Source organism: Dermacentor andersoni, chromosome 6, assembly GCF_023375885.2.
Source record: "Dermacentor andersoni chromosome 6, qqDerAnde1_hic_scaffold, whole genome shotgun sequence".
Classification (NCBI taxonomy): Eukaryota; Metazoa; Arthropoda; class Arachnida; order Ixodida; family Ixodidae; genus Dermacentor; species Dermacentor andersoni.
In genome coordinates, this window is record NC_092819.1 from 169,841,706 (window position 1) to 169,865,254 (window position 23,549).

The 23,549-nt window shown below is 45.4% G+C and overlaps 1 protein-coding gene across 1 annotated transcript in view; it reads left to right on the top strand.

The window, feature by feature from the left end:
• The window catches only part of LOC126523708 (probable 4-coumarate--CoA ligase 2), a 350,149-nt gene that overhangs the window by 42,841 nt on the left and 283,759 nt on the right, over positions 1 to 23,549 (top strand). The window contains exons 2-3 of the mRNA XM_055066815.1: positions 7,461 to 7,594; positions 15,993 to 16,194. Coding sequence (XP_054922790.1) covers positions 7,461 to 7,594; positions 15,993 to 16,194 — 336 coding nt within the window. The remainder of the gene's footprint in view (positions 1 to 7,460; positions 7,595 to 15,992; positions 16,195 to 23,549) is intronic.

Genomic DNA, 23,549 nt, shown 5'->3' on the forward strand with positions numbered 1-23,549 from the left:
TGTATACTAAAGTCTACAAATAGGCTATACAGCAATCTCAGCAGTGTAAAATTTCAGTGGCTTATATCAAACGCAGCTCCATATTATCCACCAGTACCTGCGCTTGGTTACAGCGTACGCGGGGTGGGCCCAGACTAACGATTTTTGTCTATTGTGAATCTAGACGGCATGTAAACCTGAAGAAATCAAAATTTTACAGTATTGGCTGTTTTCTACTTCACCTCACGCCTTACCACAATCGGTATACGGGCTGTTCGCACATGTTAACACGACCTTTGGTGACGTTCCACCCTATGGCCTTCATCGGCGGTGATATAGGAAACCGTGGACAATAATTGGACTTGCAAAGAAGCATACGGGATGTTTCACTTAATTTGAGCCAGTCTTAAACATTGTAAATGCTACGTAGCTGGAGAGAACCAAGGTAATGTTTGCCATCGCTATGAGATACTCGGATAATTTTTTTTGTATTCCCCTGATAAGATACTTAGTGTTAATTAACTTCTCAATTATGTTAATTAGATGAATGTTCTCAGTGATAAACCTGTAGAGCAACATTAGAAACTCGCGATACAGCGTGCTGTTGCTCAATACGAGCTCCATGGAAGCGTGAGGAAGCCCGCGTTACACGCAATGTGACTCGAGCCGCCGGTCGCGCTGCAATATATATATATATATATATATATATATACATGGGGGGTCCAGTGTAGGTGAATGTGTGCAGGTGCGTGTTTATGAAGAACTAGGTAGAGTGGGAATAGACAAGAAATGTACAATCTTATCGACTCTCGTTTATAGACAGTCTAAAGACGAAGAATAAACAACCCTAAATACACTGTATCGACTTTCGTCTATAGAAAGTCTATAGATAAATAATAGAGAAAAATAAATAGAGCATGTATCGACTTTTGTCTATAGGTAGGCTACAGATGGGAAGTAGAGAAAAAAGAAACAAACACCTTATCTACTTTTTTTCTATAGACTGTCTATAGACTGCGTATAGACAAAAAGAAATAGAAACTTTATCGACTTTCGTCTATAGACAGTCTATAGACTGTGTATCAACAAAAGTCCAAATCTATAGAAAGGCAAGGTCGCCTATAAAAAGTCTATAGACTTTCTATAGGCACTCTAAAGCCATTTTTGTAAGGGCAGAATCATCGATAGCATTTTAGTAACTTCCGATACATGCAAGCGCTTCCCGCGCTGAGCTATAGCATTCCTTAGACGGCGAGAAGCGTTCACGCGAAAAAGTCCACGTGTCAATATAAACTATGTGGCGTGAGATCACTCAGCAGTATGAAAGAAAATGTCAAGGGCTCATATTATATCACGGAGACAGTTAATCGTAGGCATATGATTGCACGACGGCGATTGTGAATGAGGTTACTGGTTAGGCAACCATTCTCAGTTGTCTCTGAGGGGCCCTTTTATTATGTGGACATGGCACTATACGCGGAAATGCTTTTGCCTCGCAAGTCCACTTTCGCACTTTGGAACGTTTAGTATCTGCTACAAACGGGAAACGGAAATGAAGTATCACAAGAGGATCAAGTGCACCATTGCAATCGCCAGACATAGGAGGGCGAAAAGCTGAGCTACTGGCAGCTAATACAATGCACCCTTTAGTGTGGCGTTGTCAACTTGAAGGGAGGTAGCAGCCATTATCTCATAAACAACGAAAACAACACAACGTGGTTGGTTCCGAAAATAATTAAAAATTATTCGCATCATTCTCACGCACGTAGTCATCCAAAACACTGGTGTGATAAAATGCAGTTTTTACTGTTACCGCGAAGAAAAAAAAAACGCCTTTGAAGCCACACGATCACCCTGCCACTGCGTTGTCACTCATAGTGCTGTACCTTGTTCAACTCAAGTTACTAACTAACATGTATTTGACAGACAATCGCAAAGAAAGCGATAGATGCTTACGTATACGTTCAAGTGTAAAAAAGAGTCCCAATAATTAGCTGCTTCAGCTTCACTGTACAGGAAACGCGCATTTTAGAAGGAAGTTCAGTTCCCCAACAGTAGCGCCTCCACGCCGAACGCCAACACAAGGCACGTGAATGTACCGGAACATAAATTGCGTATCGCGCTCCTTCCATTTATAGTATCAATGCTCCGTACGTTTCCTGCAAACAGCTAGCATTGGAGGGCAACATATCGTCAGTTCACCGCAGTCACTGCGTTTCATTATCAAACAATTGACCGAAATCGCTCACAGCGCTGCGCCGGCGTGTACATTTCAATGCACACCGGCGACCGCCCATCAACCCTAACGCAGCGATGGTGCTGCGACCTATAGTCCCATCTCTGGGCCAATAGTGCTACATCAATTAAAGCTTGATTTCTTCATTCTACGCTGGAGACTAATGTCCCCGCTTGTTTGTAACCTGGCCGTTTCCGTCATGACGCAGGAGCCATCAGCTCGTTCAATTACTAAATGTAGCACATTTACTTGCTACTCTAAATTCTTTCACGTTAATGTTAACAAACAAGAATAGAATTCAATTTCCCTAATAAAGATTTCTAGCACCAAATGTAGATTAACAGGGACGATGTTTGTAGTTTATTTTGGTTCGACGGTGCACAGGGTAGAAGAAGAGATGTGAGACAGATACATAGCGTTTTATATTGTCATGTTGTAGTGATGATGAACACAGAAGAAGAAGCTGTGTATCATGAAAATAACCGTTTTGCTATACTCGCGGAAACCTTTCTGTGGCTATGAAGGGAGAGCTACGGAGGCAGAGCGCGCACACGGGAGAGCGCTTTTGAAGAGAGTACCGCTTTTTAATCCATGTCTTTGGGCTGGGGAAGACGAAACATAGGCGCCTATTAGCAACAGTTAAATAAGGCATATCACATCACTGAGTGTAAAGGTTTACTTATTTTTACAGTTTTCCCCTTGCGCGTCTGGGGAAGCGCGAAATCGTCGCACGTGGAAGCGGCATCGGTTCGTCGTGTGTCCCCAGGGGTGAACCTCCGCATGGCTGCGATTGGCTGTTTTGAAGCAGACGCTCCTTCGACGCCAGCGCCAAGGTCCCCTTCAATAACGGCCCTAGCATATGGGCGATACTTTGGCAAAATGGCGGCGCACACGATTGTTCACGTTGTCGTGGCAACAGGAACAGCAGCCGTACGGCGCCTCTCTCCCTAGCGCTTTGTTTTTTCTTCTTGTTAGTATAATGACGACCCGCTCCGATTTCGCTCCACCCTTCCCCATGCCCCGCGCGCCTTTACTTTTGCTTTCTTTTTGACTGTCCGCGGCGCGTATTTTTTTATATAGCGCGCGTGGGCTACCCCAGGCATTGTTTGTGAACAGGCGCGTGGTGCACCGTGGGTTCTGTATGCGCAAGCACGCAGTCTTGTCCATACTTTGAGTATGCCAGCATATGCCAGAATATATATATATTCCACTTCCAACACAACAGATATTTGGCCTCGTTTTATTGACTTCCCTTTCTGAAAACAAATATTTTCGCATAACGCTCAGAAAATGAAAAGCGAGAAAATGCATGACATGTACATGACTACTAAATAACACAAAAGTTCAGACAGTGAAATAACAAAACAATTGAACTCAAGAAAACGCGAAGGCTGTTTTATGTACACATATATAAACGATTTTTATATAATGCCCTAAAGATCAAAGTGTAGAAGAGCTTCTGATATGCGCCACTGAGAGCTTCTGATATACTCACTGAGATATTGCACAAAACTGGACGACGTGTATGACATAGTCATGAGAACTAAAGGCAAAATTCACTGGTAATGGCAAAAACAATAACACGCAAGAAATACACCTACAATAGCATAAGATCTTAAGATTGTTTTATTGACAGCCATACCAAGAAAAAGAAACAAGAACTTACTTATTAACCTGCACAAAAGTAAGTACATCAAATGAGTGACATGTTCATTACTACTGAACAAAATGAAAAAGACATGACAGAACAAAAATAACGTTGTACTAAAAACGGAAACACACATTATCACATTATTTTGCACTTGGCCACAGCTTGAATACCGGTGGCAAGCGGGAGCAGAAGGTAGTCAGCTTTTGCAGCAGCACATATAAAACATTCGCATAAAGGCCGATTCTTCAATAACAGACCAGGTGAAAAAAGCCATCAGCACGACTTTTTTCACCACGAATGCAATCCTTAGCAGCAAAATTACGTCACTCAAGGCAGCGAAAGCGCGGGGAATGCGGGAGATGGAAATTCAAGACGATGAGCAAAACGTGAACAAGGTGAAAGCAGGAGCCAACGTTTCGACAAGTGGACTTGTCTTCTTCAAGGCGACTTATGCTTTCCTCGCCACAGTTTGCTTTCCTCGCCAATTCAGCATAGCGAATAGATACTAAAGCTGTGTAATCTAAAGCTTCAGAGTCTATTCGCTATCCTAAATTTCAAGCTATAGGCAACAACACTTAGTTTGATTTCTTGGCGTATCCCCCCCCCTTTTTTCCCCTGTCCTCTTTTTTTCAGCCGGCGTGTCAGACGCCCTTGACACGCCGGCTAACCCGCGTACGTTGACAGACCAGGGGGGGGGGGGGGCGGAGGGGGGGGCCTTGGCCTTGTGCACAGAATTCCTTTACTCTTAATTCGACACGCTAACACACCTTCCTTCGTTGCTGCACTCTCCCGCCTTACACCCCCTCCCCTTTAGAAGAACCCCACCTATATATACTGTGGCGAGGAAAGCATACGTCGCCTTGGCAAAGACATGTCCACTTGTCGAAACGTTGGCTCCTGCTTTCACCTTGTTCCCGTTTTGCTCATCGTCACTTAAGGCACTAAGTCATACCTACTGGGCACTCCTTTGTGTAATAAACCCGAACTGCAAAAATCTGCATAATGGACACTTGCGATGCTCACTTCCAGAAAAAGAAAATGCGTATCGTGTCTACACATGAATGTTGTTCGCGCGGTTCTCTCATCGGCAATTACCGAGATGATACATAAACGCGAATGGAAGAAAGTAAATGGGCTGGGAGAGTGCTTAGGTATCTGTAAAGGAAAAACATTGATTCGCAGTGCAGGAAAAGAACTAGGAAGCTTACCAGCTATTATGCGGCCTGTAGGGCAACACAGCAACAAAGAACGTCAAGCGGAAAGTCAGAGAGGCTGAAATAATCTCATGGGTGGCGGCAACGGAAAAGAAACCTGCCATGAGTAACTACTTAAGACGAAAAAACGAAATCAGGAAAGAAATAATTTACCATAACTCAAAGGGAAGCTCATTACTTTTCGAAGCGAGATCAGGATGCCTTAGAACACGCACCTATAAAGCGAAATATAAGAAGGAAGAACAAGCATGTGCTTGCTGCGGTAAAGCTAGGGAAACGATGGAGCATGTATTATTAGAATGTGAAGACAACTGCCCAGCGATCGATTTAGGCACCGCTAGCCTCCTTGAAGCCCTTGGGTTTAGCGAGAGCAGGGGAAAAGTAAACGTGTCCGTCAGTAGAGATTAGCAAGGGGCGATTGGAAGATTGGTGGAAGAAAAATTGGCAGTGGCTTAGCCCGGCTGTACGAGGATATATGTAGTGAAAGCTAAGGCATAGCATGGTTAGCCTTGGTTAATCTTGAGGTGCACGTTAAAAAACCCCAGGTGGTCCAAATTTCCGGAGCCTCCCATTACGGCGTGCCTCATAATCAGAAAGTGGTTTTGGCACGTAAAACCCGATAATTTTTTTGGTTAATCTTGATTGCAAGTCCAGGTTAGTCTGGTTGTCTAGCTATGTTGCGGCGTTTAGCCAGTCGTTCGGCGCGCTGTTCGTCTGTTTCCTGGGCGATTCATTTCCTCTTCACCTCGTTCCGATGTCGATTCCAGGCCTCCTCCTGCTTATCAAAATTGTCGCCGTCCATACTGCCGCCTCAACTGTGGTTGCGGCGCACGCGAGCTCTCCTTTTCAATCTTCGGACATGATATCAATCATGCGATAAAGCTGGCAAAGCGGGCGGAGGCGAACGCAACGACGACGAACGCAGTGTGTCGTCATGTGCCTCCTCGGAGCACGGGCACGGCGAAATCGCAAGTTCGCGGCCATTAAAGCTTTCGCTTTAAAAGTAGGGAAAGAACAGAAAACGGAGAGGTACAAGGGCAAAGTTCGAAATGGGGGTTCGGAAAGTGTGGTTGTGAGAGTTCATAGCGCGTTTTTTTTTTTACTTTCTTGACTTGGGAGGGACGTTAGTCAGTGTAATGGCAGGAGCGTGGTGGCGCAGCCCACCGCCCCGTTCTAAAGGGGACGCCCATAACATCCATCCATACATTCATCCACCGGACTGACCGAGTTTCCGAGGCCGGGTGTGTCCAGAGCAACCAGAAGCACTGTCAAACGCTGCCGGAATACCTGGCGCGTTAACGCCTGTGCAGCAGCACGCGCCCCTAGCTTTCCCTTCGCAGGCACAGGAGATTGTCCGCGATTACAGGCGTACCTGTGTCCACACACAAAAAAGTGACACTCGAAGCACAACGATAGCGCCGAACACAGTCGGCGATCGTCGAACTTATCACCAGCGGGTCAAGCGCGTCGGTTTTTATGCATGGCTCGTCTAAGCTTGCGGCGTAATCGTTGGTACCAGCGTGACTTCCAGAGAGTACTACGCAATTCGTGCAGCGCATACGATCAGATAATGCAAGGTTCAGTGACAACGGCCAACGGAAAGAACCATCGATAACGTTCGTGCAACTTCCGAGACATGCAGGAGCCTACTGCGCCAAGTGATAACGTTTGGCATTTCTTAGCCGGTGAAAAGTGGTCACCGGAGAAAGATAAGCAAGTGCAGTGCCAATACCAAGCCACCATGATGTGCTCACAGTCTAACTGAAAGTCTTCTTTTGCTGTTGTTTATAAGAAATAGTTTTAAGAAGTGGTGCAACTCTCAGGTAAAGCGTTCGCATAAACATTTTGTCATACGGCGCTAGCATAACACGTGATAAAACGTTATGACTTTCACTAATGCGAAACGACAGTCAGACAAAGAAAATAGAAAGGTAGACCAGTTAGGACATTAGGGAAATATAACGTTACGTTTACGTAGAAGATGAAAATATTGATACGGTAAAATGAAATGAAAGTGGACGAGAAGTTAACTTGTTGCAGTTGAGAGCCCGTTAACGACCTTACGCGTGCGACGCTGTTCTGTTCAACCACCATGGAGACCATCCTCGCGTCGGCATTCTCGGCTAGCTTATTGAACACTTGACATTCTCGGCTATTTTATTTATTTTCAACCAAAGAATATCGGCTGCTGGAGATATCTTTTCGGCAACTTTCGCTCGTTCGTTCAATCTGCAAAAGACGATGGAACGTGGTGAACTACAGACAACGCATTACGGTGAAGCAAGTTCTTTGCTATTATTAGTGGGCTATATACTACTATAATAGTAATAATAGTTGACGACTAAGCGCCGAGTAAATGTGCCCCGTCTCGCGTGCCCAGACGCCACGATGCTGAAGGGGCGCATCGAGAACAAAATCCTGTGCTCGCCGTACCCGAAGCTGAGCGTGCCCGTGTGCTCGGTGTACACGGCCGTCAAGGCGTTCCTCAGCGTGGCCAGTTCCAAGCTCGCGGCGGTGAGTCCGGCTTCTGTCTCGTGTGCTGGCAGGGCGTGCGTTCAGCGGCATGCGTAGCAAAATAACTTGTTCAAACCGTTTGGTGTTTTGCGTATGCGGGTGCATACTCTGCAGGGGTACGAATAAATACGTCGTTCATCTTGCTTCAGAGACGCGACTCAAACAGTGACGTATTGCGCGGGACTCATCGCTTTCAATGTAAGCAAACAGCCGAACGATTAAAGAAAGCTATTCGCTCTGTTAAGGGTATGGCGCGCATGACTTCTATAGTTTCGTTGCAGGGAGGATATTTAGGTACGATTTGGTGTTTCATTGCGTGGAGAACAGAGCCGGGAAATCGCACATCCATAGCGGTAGTAAAGATGGACAGCACACACGTCTCTGCAAAACTAATTCGGTACCGTGAGCGTTCTTTCCATCGCAGCCTTTCTATCGGCGGTCAGCGTCCGAACACCAATCATCGACCATGAAACCATGCGAAAGAGTCAATGAAAGTCACTCGCTTTAAAATTACCTAGGCTCTCGTAACTCTTTCAATCCTTTAAATGCTGCTAAGAGAACCTGCGAGTCGCCGATTTATCCATATCTTCAGACCATCTCACGTGATCTATTTCTAATAAGTTTATCTGGAAACATAGCCTCATGAACTGTACTGACCGCCTACTTGCCTTTACGCTTTTCTTTCACTCTCTCGAAAATACAGGTTGACATTGAAAAGGTCGGAAAGCCTAATACTTTGTACTGAAGGAGCATTATACGTTGCGTTAGAAATAGCCGTTCATTTTTATAAAGACTTTAATGAGTGGTAATGCTACATTGTATTTAGAAATGGTATAATTTCTTTCAAGGCATTATTTAGGCTTTGTAATTTAACCCTAACGTTTTTTTTTCTCAAATGGCAGTTGTCATTCGATTAGGCTGTTCTGTTTCTTTTTCTAGAAGCAATTCCTGCAGAAACGTGTAGCAGATGTAGCATACTATTGTTAAACCATGATATGCTGTGCGACACGCATAGAATTCTTCTTTTCATTATTTTGTTAGTTTTACAATGATTCCTCAAGTCTGATGAGGCAATGTGTGCATGCCGATCGCGGAATACGCACATCTGTTATGTTTTAATGATTTACTGGCACACGTGCACGCTCTATATAATCATGATTACATGTGCCACAGACTATTTTACGGTATGATTGTTTCTGAATATCTGCGAACGCACGCACCCGATTTCCTCACACACATTCATTACGCGATACAGTAGTTGCCCGAGCATTGTTCTTGCATCAAATCTGCATTCATCATCATCATCATCATCATCATCATTATCAGCCTGGTTACGCCCACTGCAATGGAAAGGACTCTCCCATACTTCAACTACTCCGGTCATGTATTAGTTGTGGCTATGTTGTCCCTGCAAACTTCTTAAGCTTATCCGCGCACATAACTTTCTGCCGCCCCCTGCTACGCTTCCCTTTTCTTGGAATCCACTCCGTAACCCTTAGTGACCGTCGGTTACCTTCCCTCCTCATAACATGTCCTGCCCATGCCCATTTCTTTTTCTTGATTTCAACTAAGATGTCATTAACGCGCGTTTGTTCCCTCACCCAATCTGCTCTTTTCTTATCCCTTAATGTTACACCCATAATTCTTCTCTCCATAGCTCGTTGCGTCGTCCTCAATTTAAGTAGAACCCTTTTCGTAAGCCTCCAGGTTTCTGCGCGACACGTGAGTACTGGTAAGACACTGCTGTTATACACTTTTCTTTTGTGGGATAATGGCAACCTGCTGTTCATCATCTGAGAATGTCTGCCAAACGGACCCTAGCCGATTCTTAGTCTTCCGATTATTTCAGTCTCATGGTCCGGATCCGCGGTCACTACCTGCCCTAAGTAGATGTATTACCTTACGACTTCCACTGCCGTGCTACCTATCGTAAACTGCTGTTCTCTTCCGAGACTGTTAAACATTTCTTTAGCTTTCTGCAGATTCATTTTTAGACCCGCCTTCTGCTTTGCCTCTCCAGGTCAGTGAGCATGCACTGCAGTTGGTCCCCTGAGTTACTAAGCAAGGCAATATTATCAGCGAATCGCAAGTTACTAAGGTATTTTCCACTAAGTCTTATCCCAAATTCATCGCAATCCAGGTCTCTGAATACCTGCTGTAAACACGCTGTGAATAGCATTGGAAAAATTGTATCTCCCTGCCTGACGCCTTTCTTTATTGGGATTTTGTTGCTTTTTTGATGGAGGACTACGGTGGTTGTGGAGCCGCTATTTATATCTTTTAGTATTTTTACATACGGCTCGTCTACACCCTGATTCTGCAATGCCTCTATGACTGCTGAGGTTTCGACCGAATGAAACGCTTTCTCGTAATCAATGAAAGCTATATATGAGGGTTGGTTATATTCCGCACATTTCTCTATCACCTGATTGATAGTGTGAATATGGTCTATTGTTGAGCAGCCTTTACGGAATCCTGTCTGGTCCTTTGGTTGACAGAAGCCTAAGGAGTTCCTCATTCTATTTGCGATTAGCTTACTAAATACTACGGAGGCAACGGACAGTAAGCTGATCGGTCAATAATTTTTCAAATCTTTGGCGTCCCCTTTCTTATGGATTAGGATTATGTTAGCGTTCGTCCAAGATACCGGTACGCTCGAGGTCATGAGGCATTGCTTAAACAGGCTGGCCAGTTTTTCTAGAACAACCTGCCCACCTTCCTTCAACAAATCTGCTGTTACCTGATCCTCCCCAGTTGCCTTCCCCCTTTGCATAGCTCCCAAGGCTTTCTTTACTTTTTCGGCCTTACTTGTGGGATTTCAAATTCCTCTAGACTATTCTCTCTTCCATTATCGTCGTGGGTGCCACTGGTACTGTGTAAATCTCTATATAACTGTTCAGCCACTTGAACTATCTCATCCATATTAGTAATGATATTGCCGGCTTTGTCTCTTAAAGCAAACAGCTGATTCTTGCCTATTCCTAGTTTCTTCTTCACTGATTTTAGGCTTCCTCGATTCCTGAGAGCATGTTCAATTCCATCCATATTATACTTCCTTATTTGAGCGGTCTTACGCTTGTTAACTTGGAAAGTTCTGCCAGTTCTATTCTAATTGTAGGGTTACAGGCTTTCATACATTGGGGTTTCGTGATCAAACCTTTCGTCCCCTGCGATAGCTTACTGGTATCCTATCCAACGGAGTTACCACCGACTTGTATTGCGCACACCTTAATAATGCCCGTAAGATTGTCGTTCATTGCTTCAACACTAAGCGCCAAACAATGATATCTTCCTTACCTCAGTCAGGAAGCCTTCATTGCGGTGAGGCTACCTTATGTCACTCTGAAAGTTAGCTCCGAAGGTAGCTCCGAGGCTGCCGTCGTGCGTCCTTACGCCGCTCCTGGCCCTGAACGACTGCTTCACCTCACTGCTTAACCACGTCCCCTTTGCTTGCGGATGCGCGCTGTCGCCCACCTGCGGGGGTACGTCTTGCCAGGCATGCTCGTTTCAGTTACACGTGTTGCATGATAGCGCTGCTAGGCGTTGCTAGGCGTTGCACGACGCCGGCGTGCCAGCGTTGCTGGAGCGCATCAAGTTTTGCGCTGTGATGTGGTACTTTTTTGCGTTTAGTGTACAAAACTAGAAGAAAGCGTCCACGCATCTCTATATTAGCTCTTCAATTTAAAAATTGTGCGACGATACGACATTTCTTTATTGAATAATAGTGTTAGCGTAAAGCTTTCAAGCGATAATCTCGAACCCAGGCATGCGGCAACCGCTCCTTACGTGAGGACGGGCGAAGGGAGCTTTCAGAGTACGCTTGCTTCCTCCATCGGTCCTTCCCTGTAAGGAGGCCTCACGTAAGGTTAGGAAGCCTTCGAAGGAAAGGAACGTTTCATTGTTTGGGCCATGGTGTTACCGTGCCACACACTGTGCTGACAATTACTGGTAACCGCACCTGCCTTCCCCTTGTCAATTTCCCGCTAACCGCGCAAGTTCTGCCTCGGGGGATTTCATTGGCTATAATTAGCGCTTGGCATGATGGTGAGATCGAGCCATTCACAGTGGAAGATCGTCACAGCTCAGCCCATACCGTGACGTCATCGCACGGTATTGACGTCGACATTGAGAAGATGGTTTCCTCTGACCTTACACCTGTTCACGCTGAATCTCTTTGCCGCGTTCTTGAAGGCTATCGCGACATTTTTGACTTTGACAATCGACCCTTAGGTCAAACGTCCGTCGTGAGCCATCGCATAAACACTGGCGATGCGAACCCTATTCATCGACGTCCATATCGTGTTTCTGCGTCTGAACGAGCTGTTGTCCAACAGGAAGTCAAAAAGATGCTTGCGAAGGACATTATCGAGCCTTCTTGTAGTCCCTGGGCTTCTCCCGCCGTACTTGTCAAAAAGAAGGATGGCACGTGGCGTTTTTGTGTAGATTATCGCCACCTCAACAAAATCACAAAAAAGGACGTGTACCCTCTGCCGCGTATTGATGACGCTCTATACTGCCTGTACGGTGCCACCTATTTTTCCTCTATCGACTTACGGTCCAGCTACTGGCAGATATCCGTCGACGACATGGACCGAAAGAAGACTGCATTTATTACCCCTGACGGCCTTTATAAGTTCAAGGTGATGCCTTTCGGTCTCTGTAATGCGCCCGCCACCTTCGAACGAATGATGGACTCTTTACTTCAGGGGTTCAAGTGGTCCACCTGTTTGTGCTATCTGGACGACGTCATCGTTTATTCGCCCACATTTAACACGCATCTAGACCGTCTTTCAGCGATTCTTGACGTGTTCCGCCGCGCCGGTCTCCAGTTGAACTCGTCAAAATGTCACTTCGCTCGCCGCCAAATCACCGTCCTTGGACACCTCGTGGACGCCAGAGGCGTGCGGCCTGATCCGGACAAAATTCGCGCCGTTACGAACTTTCCTGTTTCGAAGTCTACCAAGGACGTTCGTAGTTTCGTAGGGCTGTGCTCTCATTTCCGGCGCTTTGTGAAGGATTTTGCGACCATCGCACGTCCCCTTACCGACCTCTTGAAGAAAGACGCCCCATTTTCTTGGGGACCTGACCATGCCGCATCTTTTTCGCAGCTCACTATTCTCCTTACCACGCCTCCAATTCTAGCCCACTTTGACCCGTCTGCCTCAACGGAAGTTCGAACTGATGCCAGTGGTCACGGCATAGGAGCAGTGTTAGCACAACGCCAGCGTGAAAATGATCGTGTTAGAGCCTATGCCAGCCGACTTCTATCACCCACCGAGCGCAATTATTCAATCACAGAGCGCGAAGGCCTCGCTCTTGTGTGGGCTGTTGCGAAGTTTCGTCCATACTTGTACGGACGCCCCTTCTGTGTCATCACTTATCACCACACGCTCTGCTGGCTATCCTCGCTTAAGGACCCCACGGGACGACTCGCTCGCTGGGCGTTATGCCTGCAAGAATATACCTTCTCCGTGGTATATAAGACGGGACGCTTGCACCAGGATGCCGATTGTTTGTCCCGCTACCCCGTCGACGAACCGGCTGATGCGGACTCCATCGCTTGCGTTTTCTCTGTGTCCCAGTTGCTTGAAATCGGCAATGAACAACGCCGTGATCCTTCATTACGAGCCCTCATCGAACATCTGGAGTCAACGCCTGGCGACGCATCTCTCCGTATGTTTCTCCTTAAAGAGGGGGCATTATACTACCGCAATCTCGATGCACATGACCTTGACCTTCTGCTCGTAATTCCATCGCACCTGCGTTCGACTGTCCTCCAACAACTTCACGACGCTCCCTTGGCTGGACACTTGGGCGTCTTGCGCACATACGACCGTGTATGATGTCGATTCTTTTGGCCGGGTCTCGTCCGCTCCGTGCGGCGCTACGTTACCGCTTGTGAGCCCTGTCAGCGCCGGAAGAAGCCCTCCACACCTCCAGCTGGATGTCTCCAGCCGATCGACATCCCACCGGAACCCTTTTTCCGTGTTGGTCTAGACCTGCTTGGACCGTGTCCTCTCTCTGGCTCCGGAAATAAATGGGTCGCCGTCGCTACTGATTATGCTACGCGGTACGCAATCACCAGAGCCCTCCCGACAAGTTGGGCTACTGATGCCGCTGACTTTCTGCTCTATGACATCATTTTAGTGCGCAGTGCTCCACGCCAATTACTGACTGACCGTGGCCGCAGCTTTCTGTCGGCAGTCGTCGAGGACATCCTCCGCTCCTGTTCCTCAAAGCACAAGTTCAGCACGTCCTACCACCCTCAGGCCAACGGCCACACGGAGCGCCTCAACCGGGCCATCACCGACATGCTTTCGAAGTACGTTGTGACCGACCACCACGACTGGGATCTTCACTTACCATATGTGACGTTCATCGCGTCACGACACCGCCGGCTATTCACCATTCTATCTCCTATATGGCCGAGAACCCGCGTTGCCGTTGGACACTTTGCTGCCCTCGGCCACACGTTCAGCCACTGAATACGCCCGCGACGCGATCGCACACGCCGGCCACGCGCGCCAGCTCGCCCGCACCCGTCTCGAGGCCTCACAGGAGCATCACAGACACCTCTATAACTGCCACCATCGCGACGTGCCCTTTTCTCCGGGTTCTCTGGTGCTTCTCTGGTCACCTATTCGACGTGTGGGCCTTTCCGAAAAGCTGCTGTCGCGCTACACTGGCCCTTACCGTGTGGTGCGACAAGTGACAGATGTCACGTATGAAATCATCGCAGCCGACCTCTCAGCGTCATCGTCGGCTGCAAGTGACATCGTTCACGTGGCGAGACTAAAGCCATACCACGCACCTTTTACCGCGGATGTGTAGATTAAGCACCGGGACGGTGCTTATACTGGCGGAGGTGATGCTACGGAACAGTACCCACAGTGTGGCTGCACTGAGGAGGAAGAAGACGACGTGACCCCGCTTGATATAGCGTCGCCCTCTTTGCCACCGTTGGCCTACGTGTTAATATATTGTAAATAGACTTGTACATCAGCTACGCGTAACAATATGCTGCCCGGTCTCTAAGCGGCACGGGTATGAATCATATTTCCTTCCTATACGGTAGGCCTGCTCACGAAAGTAGTTTCCTGGTGCTGTTGGGATTGATCCGTTCCACGTTCTCACAAATAAATAAAATTCAATTTACAATATTATCTAGTGTCTAGAAAATGGGCATAGAACTGCAAGGAGCATTGGCGTTAAAATCTTGCGCATCAAATCTCTTGTCAGATATGGTAGCTTTTGATTCCCATTACGGTAAGAATGTTATACTTTTGATAAGCAGCTTGCATAATTACATGGCCAATTATTGTGACTCGTTCAACATGCAATCTAACTAAGGTGTAGCATGGCTTCAGATGTGGGCCAAAGATCAGATGCAATGAATTTGATGCATCAAAGGCGACATAAGTATAGGTACCAGCAGGGAAGTGGAGAAAAACGAAAAAGAAGCAAAACATAAATTGAGAGTGCCACCATCCTGATTCACATATCCCTTCCATGCACGTGGATTTTGCATGCGAGTATGCATATATTTGCACAATGAATCAACTACCTGAAACGAAAGCTTTTTTCTAATGAAGTGGTTAAGATGCGCTAAAGTGAGAAATATTCTCGCACTTCACAGAATCGTCTGAAAACAAGTACTGCAAGCGACGAATGTAGTATTCATAAACTTTCTCTCGTTTTTTTAATAAACGGTTCATTTGCACCATAGCTAGCGTATAAAACACGGCACGCTCTGTGAAGGGCACGCGGAGAGCAGTAACTGCTATGGTGGAAGCTGCTTTCCTGACGATATTACAGGGATACATTTAGACCTCTGGTTGGCAATAAGGGGTTCAATATAACACTTTAGTAGGGCAGGTGAAGCCCTGTTTGACCCCACACAGCTCATGTGGCGTTCAATGAGCACTATACGTGCTCGAAGTTTGTGACATAGATTTGCTTCAGTACCACATTTCTTCATGTAGGTGGAGTTTGCTTTAAGGTTTCTTACCGCTAAAACGGTAACGCTAGCAGTCCACTGCAGTATCTCGGTCGCTATGCCATACTCGACTACGATACCGGGTGAGATGGAAAAAGGTTCGTGTGCTTAGATTGTGGTGCACGGAGGGTACTGAATTCCACGTCATCAAAAATCATCCACAGGTCCTCATTAAGGCATGTCTCAAAGCCTCAGCGCTGCCTTGATCTATTAAACTCCGGCACTGAATCAATCAATAAGTAAAGCGCGGACGGTAACTTAAAAGCTTGCACGAACTCCTCCCATGTATGTTATTTAAAAACTCCTCAGTCCCCAATTATTGACATCACTAATGATGACTTTCAATGGCGAGGCTTCTTAAAACTTTTCAAGGTTATTCACAACTGCCCGTTCTGCCCACAGGTCGACTATACAACCAGTTACACCCGCCAGGAGCTTCTCCATGCGCTGGAGCGCTACGCTGCGGGTTTCCAGTCTCATGGACTGAAACTGGGGGACCACGTCTGCATCCACATGCGCAACTCGGTCGACTCTTTCGTGACCCTGTTTGGGCTCATCTTCGCAGGCGCCACCGTCATTCTTGCAAAGACGTCCCTCACACACCGTAAGCCTGCACACTCGATAGTTATGCCGCGGCGGTACTCTTTAGCTTCAACCTTTTTCTTAGAGCTGAAATATGCCCGCACTATCTATATAAGTGCAGCTGACTCAACACCGTCTGCGTTTTAAGAGAGCAACTTTCCCGCCAAAGTATGCGTTCTTCTTTTGTTATTCGTGGAAGAAGGCACAACTAATTAGCGGTATTGTGAATTTAGCTCTCGATATGCCTTATTTTTATATAGTGTAGGACGCTTCTGAGCCTATGCCCATGCATGTAAATGGCACAGAATAACGTGTCGTAAAACCTGGTATAGGAAGCAGGAGTGAGCATGTTACGCAAAAATACGACAACTGCTTTCAAACCTGGAGCAATCATTTCCTAGACCAGAGGCTGCTTTTATAGAACATTTCTATGAGCCCCGAAAAATACAATTATCGTTATGTTAATTTGGTTAAGGAAAGCATCACACTTCGAGAGTTTATCTGACAAAGGTAGCCACTTGATTTTAATTTATTGTTGTGCTGCGTTTGAAGATGGCCATGCGCGCAAGGGGGAGACAAATAAGAAGTGGTAGACTGTCTCCTGGAGCTGTGAGCTTTGTACCAGCCTGAGCAATTACCACTAACTTTTCCCCATGTGCATGCACTTGTACGTCGGGCTTTCTCCTCGTAACACTTGATCGAGGTGCGGGGTAACGCCTCAGAAAGGAGCTTCGCAGTGGCCGCCGCTTCGGTTGTTTACCGATGTCGCAGGAGACGGCGCATAGTTCGGCAACTCCCGCATCGACTGTCCTACTCACGCATCTGCGTGATCTAGGAACCTGCAGCGGCACCGATGGCGCCGACATCGACGACTGGCTGGAGATATATGAGCGGGCGAGAAGCCACAACAAACGGGATCCCACAATGATGTTGAAGAACATAATTTTTTACTTGGCGGAAAGTGCGCGAGTGTGATTTCAAAACCACGAAGAGCTCCGTGACTGGCATACCTGCAGGCAGAAGCTGTGAGATGTCTTTGAAAAACCACTGGGTCAGACGGTCGTCGCCAAAAAAGAGTTCACGATTTTGCACGTCCACCGAAGGCTACGTCGCCTATGCAAAACACGTGCTGGCACTCTGCTGCAAGGCCGACGCTGAACTGTCGGAGTCTGAAAAAGTAGGGCATGGCTTATAAGGTATCTCTGATGAGGCCTTCAATTTACTCACTCCTACGGAGTAGCTGTGCTTCGGTTGATGACATCACGGAATGCAAGCGTTCTGAGCAGGTTAAAAGCCGTCGTATCTATCAGTCATTTGCACGGCTTCCCAATATGGCCGCAACAGCGTCTTGTGAAGGCCGACAGGACACTCTTTTGCAGCAGCAGCTGCCTTCAGAGCAGCTGACGAAGATCGTAAGACGTGAGCGGCAAGCCATTGTGTGCCACGCAGTGGCATAGCCAGAAAATCTCTTCGAGTGGAGGCTCACATTGCAGCTGGGCTTCCTCCTTATAGAATTTGTCGAGGGATAAAATACATGAATAATAACTGCATTGCCATCGCCAAAGATGCTGCAAGGAATTCTTGAACGCCACACACTGTCAAGACAAGTGTGTATTTTTTCATAAAAAAATATATTCGCATGTCCTAAAGATTGTGCCCGAATTAACTGATATCAATCTTTCCAAGTTTTTATCTATTTAATAAGTAAAGAAAATATCACACGAACTTTAGAACCATATCACTTTGAGACCAGCAAAGCATTGCTTGCCACTGATATGAAAAAAGTGAAGGCCATGAATTGAACAATTTGAGAACAAATATTTTATTGAAGCTTTGTCATTCAAGAGCCCTGTTTGTATTTTGTACATATCCAACGGCCAGTAAGAAATTTCAATGACGCTGTCCTTCGTTCCAAAGTATTGCGCAAGAGCAGCTGTCACGAGTCGTGTATTGTGAGCAATTGCACCGAAATTATAGTCGCAACATAGAGCACATACAAAAAGCGGGAGTTGACAAAGTATACATTAGAAATGACAAGATACAATGGGATATACAAATGCGAAGTTACAGCTTGATAAACGGCAAGGAAATGCCACTGGGATCAAAGTTAACTGCACGTATAAGCAAAACCTCGCAACAAGATATTTAAATATACGTATAAGTCTCTAATAAATCTACGCATCAAAGCAAAAGTCACTGTATATAATGCCAAACAAGGCAAACAAACACGTTGCGCAATCGCAGATTCAGAGTTCACAGAATCCTATGCCGCCTCCCTCCACTGCCCGCGATGCATCGCGCGCAACGCTTCTTCCCCGCTTTTCTCCTTTGCGCTCACAAGACTGACGCACCCTTATCGGCTCACCCATCCCCCCCCCCCCCCCCCCCTACGCTTTCACTCGCACATACAGCATGCAGCGCGCGGTGACGGTGTTACCGCTCTTGCAATTTATACGGTTACGGCGAAGGCAGAAATGCTCCTGGAGTGTCCACATGATTGTTACCGCAAAAATATGAGACGACCCGGCAACTGAAGAGACCCGTGGCCCATTACTTTCCGCAAAATAAGTAACAAAATGGAACTTTCACCATGCGACAATTCGCTGTGCCGCAGCGATCTCTTTTTTTTTCTTTTTTTTGTGGGTGGGGCATCGAAATTTAAAAAAAATACGAAAAGGAAAGCATATTGGCCACAATCGAATGCCCACTTTGGGCGCCTAATGTGGCTACTGAAGAAATTTCGAAGAAAATGGGAGACGCTTGGTCCACAGAGAATCGTACGCATACTGCTACGTGCCCTACACCGGCGAGACAAAAGACTTTCCTGAGAGGTTGTCTCGTTACTCGTGTTGCTCACGTGCCCACGGGTTGCGTGCCCATTGTGTGCGAGTGTTTTTGAATGCTTTTTCACTCCTGCGCCCTGGGGATATTGAAACCAACCCGGATCTTCACACTCGTAATCAAGCTTTACTTGATGTTGAATAATTACCAGATAACTCTTCAGAACAAATATCCATTACTTGCTCTCTTTTAAAGGATCTGCAGACGCGGTCCATCCACTAGTCTAAGTGTCACACAGAGCTTGTTGCCGACGTTAAGGCTATTAAATCTAATTAGACAAGCATACGGATGAAAATTAACAGTATTGACGAAAGGCTTGACACAGTTGAACTGGAAATGAGGAGACTTGAAACTGTGCAAAAAGAAATGGTCGCTTAGCAGGACTCAATGAAAAAAATTACGAACCAGAGTTAACGTTTGTAAGCAAGGTTGAATGAAACGGAAGACCGTTCAAGGAGAAAGAACGTTTTATTCCACGACGTTCCGGATTCGAATGAATCTTGGGCGGAAACCGAAACACGCATCAAAGATATTATAACCGGCATGACCGGCTGGGCTATGACGAATAAAATAAATGTCGAGCAATTATTGTGAAGTTCTCTAACTACAACATAATGACAAAGTACTTTCGAAGCGCGCGCAACTAAAAGAGAAAAAAAACGTGCCAATGAAGATATTTCGCCCGCCACACGCCACGCCCGAAAAAGGCTTATCGAAATTGCTAAAAGCCAGTTTGCAGGTACACCTTTTGAATTAGCATACAACAAGTATTCATAAATAAAACTCAATTCATTTACGACATGGCATCTGACACGGTTGTTGTCTGTATTCATCGAACAGGCGCTTTTCACGCAATACAGCACACTCTGCAATGTAGGAACGCGTGAGAGGTTGCCGTTCATCACAGTTCTTTTCTGCAGCATAATAAGTGTACTAAAACGCGCTTGTCTAGTTTCTGCCACTGACACTCGTACTACTAACGGAAACCTGGTTATATTCTAAGGTGCGCGACACTGGAATATTTCCATTTATTGACCGTTTTACAATTTATCTATGCGACCCTATCAAGAGGCCTCGAGGTTGAGTTTTGTTAGCAGTCCCCAAAACGTTTCCTTCTCAGTGCATTGAACTAACAAGCAACCTTGAAATGCTTTGGGCTTTAGTTGATACTAATCATGAAAAAGTTGTGATAGGAATTTGTTACCGCCAGTCTTCATAAACTAGCACTTTTGTAAACGAATTACACGTTGCCATTAACAGTGTGCTATCACGATACCCCATTCTGCCACTATTTTTACTAGGAGCCTTTAACATCCCTAACGTAGCACGGTATTCTGAACCACCAGGAGCTTCTCCCTACAACAAGCTAGCACAATAGTGTTTAGATTGGTGTTCCACATTTTCAATCACACAGCTAGTCGGCAACCTACTAGAATAATGCCACCGTGTCGAACATTCTTCATCTGCTGCTTACATCTCAACCTGATTTTATTTCTAACGTTACATGCTTACCTGGCTTAAGTGATGATTCACTCATTACTTTTCAGATGAAGGCTTGACGATCTAAAACATCAAAAAGATATAAGTTTATTAGAGATTACAAGAGCGTTAACTTTGAGGCAATTGGCCGTGAGATCCGCACATTTATAGACATATTTCTAACCACTTCAGCGACCGTAGTGTTCAATCTAACTGGAACATGTTTATATCTAAAGTGGCTGAATTAAGCAACAAATACATCCCTCTTAACCGTGCAATTTGAAATCGCAATGCGCCATTGCCTATTGTTAACCTTAAGTGGCAAGCAAACAAAAAAAGTCTGCTTTATAGATTAGCCCGGTTACGTTCTAGTGACGCGCTGGGAATCGTAAAAACAGGCTTCCGAAGAATACATGACCTCCCTTAAAAACTCGAAGCAGAATTATAAACAAAATACTGTACCATATATGCTGATAACTAATCCGCGACAGTTCTGGGGCTCTGTAAATCCAAAAGCAGGTAACACAATAAGCCTTACCTCAGGTGGGGCCATTTCGCCCGAAAAATGTGCATCCGTGCTCAACACTGTTCTCTCCCGCAACTTTTCTGATGGCGTAAATGCCTCACTGCCAGAATTTTCATGCTCCGAATACATAATTATATTTCCTATAATAATTGATTCTACAGGTGTTGAAAATGTAATTAACAAATTAAAGTTTTTCTCTTCACCCGGTGAAGTGGCGATGAGATTATAAAAAAGTTTTTGAAAGCCACAACTGTGTATTCATGAATTATATTAGCCAAGCTATTTCAGCAATCATTGGACACGGGATCCCTGCGAGTTGAATGGAAGATTGGGAAGGTGATTCCACTCTTCTAGTCTGGTAATTAGCAGTCACCATTAAATTACCGGCCCATTTCCTTCACAAGCATTCCTTGCAAAATATTTGAGCATATCTTGTTTTCAAACCTTGCCGACTTTGTCAAATCAAATTCATGTTTTCAGCATCACAACATGGTTTTCGCAAATCATACTCTTGTGAAACCTAACATCTTTTACTCACAAACTTCAGGCCATCCTTGATCGGTATTCTCTAATTGACTGCATTTCGCTGGACATTACTAAAGTATTTGACCAGTAATGTCATAAACTGCTTCTCTACAAACTGCGCCAGCTCAACATATACTCTAAAGTGCTCTTTTGGGTACAAATCTTTCATACCAATCGTTCCCAGTTCATGCCTGCAAATAACGTTAGGTCATAGCATACTGATGTTCGATCTGGAGTCCCTCAAGGAACGGTACTAGGCCCTTTGCTCTTTCTTATTTACATTATTGGCTTACCTTCCTGTGTTTCCTCATACATTAACCTATTTGGCGATGATGGTGTTGTCTATCGTGAAATAACCCGCGCTGATGATACTAAGGCGCTTCAATCTGTCCTTGACGCTATTAACAAATGGTGCAACATATGGTTGATGGAACTTAACATAACGAAATGCAAACATATGCGCATATCTAGAACATGATCTGTTTCTTCCATTTACCACATCAATAATAGTACTTTGGAGACTGTGTTCTCGTTTAAATACCTTGGAATTCACATTACATCAAACCTTTCTTTGACAGACCACATTTCTTATATAATTACCAACGCTAATCAAATTTTGGGATACCTGCACCTTTAAGTACCTGCACCTTCAAAATTGGTCATGTACAAAACGCTCATTCGCTCGAAACTAAAATATGCCGCCTCCATCTGGGATCGAAGCGACGATAACCTGATTCGTTCACTAGAAATGGTTCAAAATAACTCCACACGATTCATTCTTTCTAACTACGACAGAACAGCAAGCATTTCTTCCATGAAATCATGTCTTCACCTATCATCCCTTGCATCCCGTCGAGAGTTAGTTTGTCAGAGCCCTTTTCACGCCATATTTCATCACCCTGACCTCCGCAATGAATTCGTATCACCTCCTCAATATGTCTCATCACGCTTAGATCACCTACTAGAAGTTCGAAGTACTTTTTGCAAAACTGATGCTTTTTTTTCATTCATTCTTGCCACGGACATCAGAAGAGTGGAATCAGCTTCCTCCGCATGTAACCTCCATCACAAATCACCACCTGTTCATGGACGTCTTCGATAACACTGTATAATTAGAATTTTATGCGTTGGCTCGTATCCTATATATATATATATATATATATATATATATATATATATATATATATATATATATATATATAAATATATATATATATTTATATATATATAAAATGTCGCACACGTAACCCCCTCCCCTCCCTAATGCCTTTGGCCCTGAGGGTATGTTAAATAAATATACAAATAAATAAACGTCGAAGTAAAGGTGATGCCTTCAAGTGAGCGCACTGCAATTCCTCGAGTCCCCACAATGATGGCAGTGAGCGACCGTTGTTTATTTTTCTCGTCTGCCAGGAAGCGTCCCAAAACTGCCAGGCCTAAAACCACTCGGCCATAGTAAAAACGAACGCTCACCGAAGTGCGCCGTGCGGTGGTCGAGACAACACGACAAATACGCATGTGCTCTGGCTGACTCTGGCAGCCCGCGGGTGGCGAGAGCAAGAAAATTGAAGAGGCTCAATGTGTCCTCGTGAATAAAAGTGAAAGTAGAAAAAATACATAGACGTATTTACATTTGCTGGCTTTAGTGTGTTGACATGGATGCTTTGGTGCACGTGAAAAGAATGTTGAGATTCTTCTCTGTGACATGATGGCAAAAGTAAAGCACCACAACGCTACGTCTCATCGGACCTGGCTGCTTGTTTTGTCAACTTTTCTAGGAGCGTGTTGATTTGGCTTGTCTAGTTGTATGGTCCGATGTCTTTACGACTTTGGAACTAAAGTCAATGCACTTGTGGCGTTAAGTGTTTATAAGAACATTAAACCTACAAGGTTCCCAAATTGAAACTTTGAAGCATGGCTTTGGAAACGTCAGTGCACCTTTCGCATCAAAAGTTTATGAGAACCTAATACCCATACATTTTCGGTATGGAAATTCATGCACTCCG